At 55.8% G+C, this 6,104-nt stretch overlaps 1 protein-coding gene across 2 annotated transcripts; it reads left to right on the forward strand.

Annotated features, from left to right (window-relative positions):
* The first annotated feature begins 4 nt into the window (after positions 1 to 4).
* Positions 5 to 2,866, forward strand: RPL28 (ribosomal protein L28). 2 transcript variants are annotated; one of them, XM_079799533.1, is made up of 4 exons: positions 5 to 69; positions 430 to 518; positions 614 to 737; positions 2,612 to 2,866. In XM_079799533.1, exons 2-4 carry the CDS (start codon positions 438 to 440, stop codon positions 2,818 to 2,820), a joined length of 414 nt encoding a protein of 137 aa, XP_079655659.1. In that variant the 5' UTR covers positions 5 to 69; positions 430 to 437; the 3' UTR covers positions 2,821 to 2,866. The 2 variants fall into 2 exon arrangements, with proteins under 2 accessions (XP_079655659.1, XP_079655660.1); XM_079799534.1 differs by lacking the exon at positions 5 to 69 and adding an exon at positions 313 to 336.
* The last annotated feature ends 3,238 nt before the right edge of the window (positions 2,867 to 6,104 follow it).

A 6,104-nucleotide genomic window follows, 5' to 3' on the forward strand; every position in this document is an offset into this window, starting at 1 on the left:
TCGGTATTAAAGGCGTCGCCCCGCCCCTTGCGTGCCTCTTTCCGTCTCCGGCTGCCGCAGCGAGAGGAGGTGAGTGGAGGCCCTGCGCCCGCCCGCGTGGCCGCGTCTCGCGCCCCCTGCCCCCCGCCCCGTCTTTGCCCCTGTCGGCCTTTCTCACTGCGTCCCTCGCGTCCTTGGCTTCCCCCCGGCCCCGCCGCCGGAAGACGCCGCGGATTCTCACGTTCTCCCCCGCAGTTAGTCTCGGCGCCCAAGTTCAGCCCCTCCGCCTTAGGTCGCCCAGCCCCGCCTGGCAGGTTCCTTGGCGCTGACTGCCCTCGGGTGGCCCGCTTCCGCCAGGTCCCGGCCCACATCCTCCCTCTGTGGTCCTGGTGGGGCCCGGCGTCAGCCTGCGGCTCCCTCTGACACCTTCCCGTGCCCCTCTCCCCGCAGCTGCCGCCATGTCTGCCCACCTGCAATGGATGATCGTGCGGAACTGCTCCAGCTTCCTGATCAAGAGGAACAAGCAGACGTACAGCACCGTAAGTGGGGCTGGGACTCAGGGGCCTGAGGGAGGCTTTTTCGCGGGCTCCGGGACCCCCCTTTTCACGACCCCCCATGCGTCCTCCCTTCCCAGGAACCCAATAACCTGAAGGCCCGCAACTCCTTTCGCTACAACGGGCTGATTCACCGCAAGACGGTGGGCGTGGAGCCGGCGCCCGACGGCAAAGGGGTGGTGGTCATCATGAAGCGGAGATCCGGTGAGTGTAGCCCTGGCTCGGCGCTGATCGGGGCAGGGAGCTGTGGGTGGTCGGTGTTGGGCAAGGAGAGGAATTGTGCCCCTGGGACCCCTGGGGTCAGGGTATTCCTCGGGGAAGCTGCCCCCCTCTTGGCCACCCCGCCCTCTGTGTGAGCTGGCCGGGTCTTTTTAACTTGCTTTGTCCCCTGCAAAGGGGAGGAATTCACAGCACCTGCACTGTATGTCCCGGTGGTAGTGGTTAGGATGAAATTACAGGGTTGCTCAGGAGCCAAAGTTTTACAGTTAAATCCTCCAAACAGCCCATCTGGGAGAAAATGAAGGCAAATCGGCGAGCCTCCCGCTAGCTCCCACTTGTAGGTGACAGGCTGGGTTGGAAACAGCAGTTTGACGCCCTTCCTCCCCCCCATTTCTCTGTGGGCTCAAGGAGCGCATCCACCCCCATAAACTGCACCCGTAGGCACTTGAGTGTCTCAGAGGAGCTCTGGGCGTTGTGAGTCACAGGGCCTCGGACTTCTGTTCTTTGCTGTGGTTTTTAAGAGGAATGAGCTTTCCCCAGGTCCCTGGCGAGGGCCAGGCTCTGTTTGGGGTCGGGTTTCAGCGTCCCGTTCAGTGTTAGCAGTGGCCTTGGCCTGCCAGCTCCTGATGGCAGGGACTCCTGCCCGCCCTGGAGGAGGAGGGTCCCCTTCTCGGGGTCTCAGCCCCAGAGCACCCAATCCCCGGCCCAGTGGGCTTCTCGGGTGTTCACGCTCCTCGTTCTGGTGTGTTGGGTCCTAAAAACTTCCCCCTCTTGGATTGCTGAGTGGCCTTTCCCAGACTGTCAGGAACTAGACTGACCTGGGCAGCTACTGTGGGCCGTGCTCTGGGGTCAGTGACTCAGCCATACCTCCGGCATGAAGAAGGGTCCTTGGCTGAATTCTGGGCAGCGGAGTCCGGACTCCCTCTGCACCAGGGCTCCCCACCCCTGGCCCACGGTGACTCCCTGTCACCCAGCGTCAGGGCCAGGCCTCGGCTTGGCCTTTCAGACCCCCGTTCAGAGCGGGTGCCTTGGGCCCAGGAGGGTGGGGCAGGGAGAGGAGGCAGCTGCAGTGCTTGGACTGTCAGTAACTGGCCAGCCTGGTGCCGAGTGCCCGCCTCACCTCTGTGCCCAGGCTCAGGCGGCCTGGGTTCTGAAAACTGTGTGTGTGACTTTGGACAGACGTCCTCACTCATCCTTGGGTCTGCTCGAGCGAGATGGTGGGCGTTGCTGTGTCTCAGACACAGAGATGAGGAGTCGCCTGTACCGTGCCTGGCCCTGGCCCTGGTGGGGTGTCCCGGAAATCTTTTTTTATTTTTTTTAATGTTTTCTTTTTAAATTATTGTTTTTATTTATTTTTAAAAATGGATGATTCTCATTATTGATGTTTCTATCTCCCTCTCTGGGGATGTGCCCGCAACCAAGGTACATGCCCTTGACCGGAATCGAACCTGGGACCTTTCAGTCCGCAGGCTGACACTCTATCCATTGAGCCAAACCGATTAGGGCTTATGGTTTTTTAAAAATATATATGTATTTTTATTGATTTCAGAGAGGAAGGGAGACAGAAACATCAATAATGAGAGAGAATCATTGATTGGCTGCCTCCTGCATGCACCCTACTGGGTGTCGAGCCCATAACACGGCCTGGAATCGAACCCATGATCCTTCACTCTGCTGGCCAACGCTCTATCCACTGAGCCAAACCAGCCAGGGCTGTCCCGGGAATCTGTGGAGATGGAGCAGGCTGCCTGCCAGGCTCACAGCCACGGCACCGGGTTCTCGGGATGCCGTTGTGCCCTCGCACCTGGGAGTGCATTAAAAGGCCGAGGCTGTCTGACTGATGCCGTCTCCCCCACCAGGCCAGCGAAAGCCGGCCACCTCCTACGTGCGCACCACCATCAACAAGAACGCCCGGGCCACCCTGAGCAGCATCCGGCACATGATCCGCAAGAACAAGTACCGCCCGGACCTGCGCATGGCCGCCATCCGCAGGGCCAGCGCCATCCTGCGCAGCCAGAAGCCCGTGATGGTGAAGAGGAAGCGGGCGCGCCCCACCAAGAGCTCCTGAGCACCCCTCCCCCTGAGCAATAAAGGCACCGGCCAGCTCGCCTCAACCTCTCCTGGCCTCCAGTGTGTGTGACCCCGGCGTGTCACTGGGACGGTCAGCTTGTCTCTGGGGGAGAGGGGGGCTCCCACACCCACGGGTGCCGGACCAAAGTGTGTCGGGACTGGAGGGGCCAGGTCGGGGGCAGGGAGACCCTAGCAAGTAACTAGACCTCTAGTGACTGTGGCCGGCCCAGCACCCGTGCTCCAGGGAAGGGCTGGGGCTGGTGCAAATGCCCACATTCAGCGCATTGAATGGAGGACCACGGTGAGTCCCGTTAGAGAGTGCAGAGTGGACAAGGAAAACCCTCAGGAGCCCACACTGCCAGAGGGCTTGACCGCTTCAAGACCTCACATGCGTTTTCCATCCCTGAGCATTAGAGTGAATTTCCTAAGGTGTGGGTCTGGACTGAGGTCCGCTCACTGCCCCTCAGCTCCAGCCCTGTCTGTGCGGCCAGTGCAGTAGGAGTGGTTACCATCCGGGTCTTCTTTTTTTAATTGATTTCAGGGAGAGGGAGAGAGAGACATTGATGAGGGAGGATCATGGATCAGCTGCCTTCTGCACGCATCCTCCTGGGGATGGAGCTGCAACCCAGGCATGTGCCCTGACGGGTGTGCAGGAGGCAGCCGATGGATGATTCTCATTATTGATGTTTCTATCTCCCTCTTTGAAATACAAAATATATTTTAAAAAATTCTCCTGGCCTCTCACCACTTGCCTCACCCTCTTATTCCCTGCCTGCGTGCCTCAAGTCTCCTGGTGTTTATCAACCTGTGATCATAGGTGTCAACCACCACCTCTGCCACTAGCTGTGTCTCCTCAGGCAAGTAACTAGACCTCTCTGTGCATCTTGTCAAAATTCAGGGGGTTAATGAGCACAGTGCTGAGACCAGAGCCTGCACATAGCAAGTGCTCCGTCATTTAATGGAGAACATAAATCCACGAGCAGCTGGGCTTGTATCATACATGCCCTCTGTGTGTACACATATATACATACATGTGTGGAATGGCCATTTCTCATCCAAGTACCCCAGACAGCCCAAAGCAGGTGGCATCCCCACTTCACAGATACAGAAACGGGTCATATTGGGGGATGGTCACTGACATCACAGGTCCTGACACGTTATTTTCCTACCTGCTCTGCCAGCCACTATGCCAGAGGCCAAGGGCGTAGCATCAAGGAGACCCCCATCCCCGCCCTCGGGGGACCTGTGTGGACATGAGAACCCTGCTCCTGTCCCACTCCACAGCACTGGCCAAGGGCCTCTGAGGACCCCTGCTGGGCTCAGGCCCCAAAGCCCTGCCTCCAGGGGCTGACCACGCAGGTGCAGAGTTCCAGCCACGCCCTCCAGCCCTCCCAGTGAGGGGATGTGACCCTGCCCACTTCTTGCCAGACCGGTTGTCTTGCCTGGACACAGCCTGCAACCTTGCCCACAGCCCTCCCGCAGTTCCCACACCTGCCAGTGAAGGGCAGGCCCGGCAGTGCCACGGCCGCCTCACCTCCCTGCACCCAGATACCCGCCCAGGGTACCTGCGCTGGGAAGGTTACACATGGCAGCATGGCCAGGATGGCACACCTCTATTATGGTGTCAGGCAGGCGGCTAGGGCGGGGAGGGCTGTAGGCTGATGGGGAGACCTCCACGGTACCGGACTCTGCCAGTTGCCTAGAAGAATATATATGTATATACCAGTAAATAATATATACATGTATAAACATGTATATGTATGTATATAAAATTTTTTTAAGAGGAAGAAAGAAACATCAATTTGCTGTTCCACCCATTTATGCATTCACTGGTTGATTTTTTTTTTAAGTATATTTTATTGATTTTTTACAGAGAGGGAGGGAGAGGGATAGAGAGCTAGAAACATCGATGAGAGAGAAACATCCATCATCTGCCTCCTGTACCCCCCCTACCGGGGATGTGCCCGCAACCAAGGTACGTTACCTTGACCGGAATGGAGCATGGGACCCTTGAGTCTGCAGGCTGATGCTCTATCCACTGAGCCAAACCGGTTAGGGCTGGTTGATTTTTTTTTTTTTTAAACATAAACATGTCATTTTATTGGAACTACCTTTGTTTTGTTCATCCTCACCCGAGAATAATTTTCCATTGATTTTAGGGAGAGTGGTAGAGAGGGAAAGATAGAAGCATCAACGTGAGAAAAACACATTGGCTGGTTGCCTCCTGCACGTGCCCAGGAGGAGCCTGCAACTGAGGTACATGCCCTTGACTGGAATCGAACCTGGCACCCCCTTGGTCTGCAGGCTGATGCCCTATCCACTGAGCCAACCCGGCTAGGGCTGGTTGATTCTTGTATGCCCCTCAACTGGGGATTGAACCCACAACCCTGGAGTATTGGGCTGATGCTTTGATCAGCTGAGCCAGGGCTAGAAGAACAATATTTAAATTTGCTGCCTGTCCAGTGTAGTTCAGTGGTTGAGTGTCGACTTATGAACCAGGAGGTCATGGTTCAATTCCCGGTCATTGCACATGCCTAGGTTGCAGGAGGCAGCTGATGAATGATTCTCTCTCATTGATGTTTCTATCTCCCTCTCCCTCTCTGAAATAAAAAAATATTTTAAAAAATGTAAATAATCAAAATATATTTAAGAGAAATTCGCTCGCATTAGTTCGAGTTTATCCAGAAAAATATACCAGCAGGTGGTGACGTTGGTTGTCCTGATTAGGAGTACTGGGTGTTGGGAAGAAAGGACTGGAGAGGGAGAGAGAGAAACATCAATGATGAAAATCATTGTCAGCTGCCTCCTGCACGCTTCCCACTGGGGATGGAGCCTGCAACCCCGGGCACGTGCCCTTTACCGCACCCGAACCTGAGACCCTTCAGTCCGAAGGCCAACGCTCTATCCAAACCAGCTAGGGCAAGGGAGCCATTTCTTAGTGGAAACTTTTGCCTAAAAATTAAAAATTCTTTGCTTTTATATTTTAGGGAGGGAGGAGAGAAACATGGATGTGAGAAACATCGATTGGTTACCTCCTGTATGTGCCCCCACCAAGGGTCAAGCCCACAACCTATCCATGTGCCCTGACCCACAACCTTCCAGTGCTGGGAGCCATGCTCCAAGCAACCGAACCATACTGGCCAGGGCTGTCTTTGCCTTAAAAAATACACACACACACACACACACACACATATATACTGGGAATTGAACCCTGACCTCCAGGTTCATAAGTTGACACTCAACCACTGGGCCATACTGGGACAGGCTATAGTTCGGTAAGTT

Source organism: Cnephaeus nilssonii (assembly GCF_951640355.1).
Source record: "Cnephaeus nilssonii genome assembly, chromosome: 20".
Taxonomy (NCBI): Eukaryota; Metazoa; Chordata; class Mammalia; order Chiroptera; family Vespertilionidae; genus Cnephaeus; species Cnephaeus nilssonii.

Excerpts from the sequence above, each read along its gene's own strand:
- RPL28 (XM_079799533.1), top strand. The coding sequence starts at position 438 with ATGTCTGCCCACCTGCAATGGATGATCGTGCGGAACTGCTCCAGCTTC. Across the intron at positions 519-613 it reads ACAAGCAGACGTACAGCACC|GAACCCAATAACCTGAAGGC; the intron begins GTAAGTGGGGCT and ends CTCCCTTCCCAG. Across the intron at positions 738-2,611 it reads CATCATGAAGCGGAGATCCG|GCCAGCGAAAGCCGGCCACC; the intron begins GTGAGTGTAGCC and ends CTCCCCCACCAG.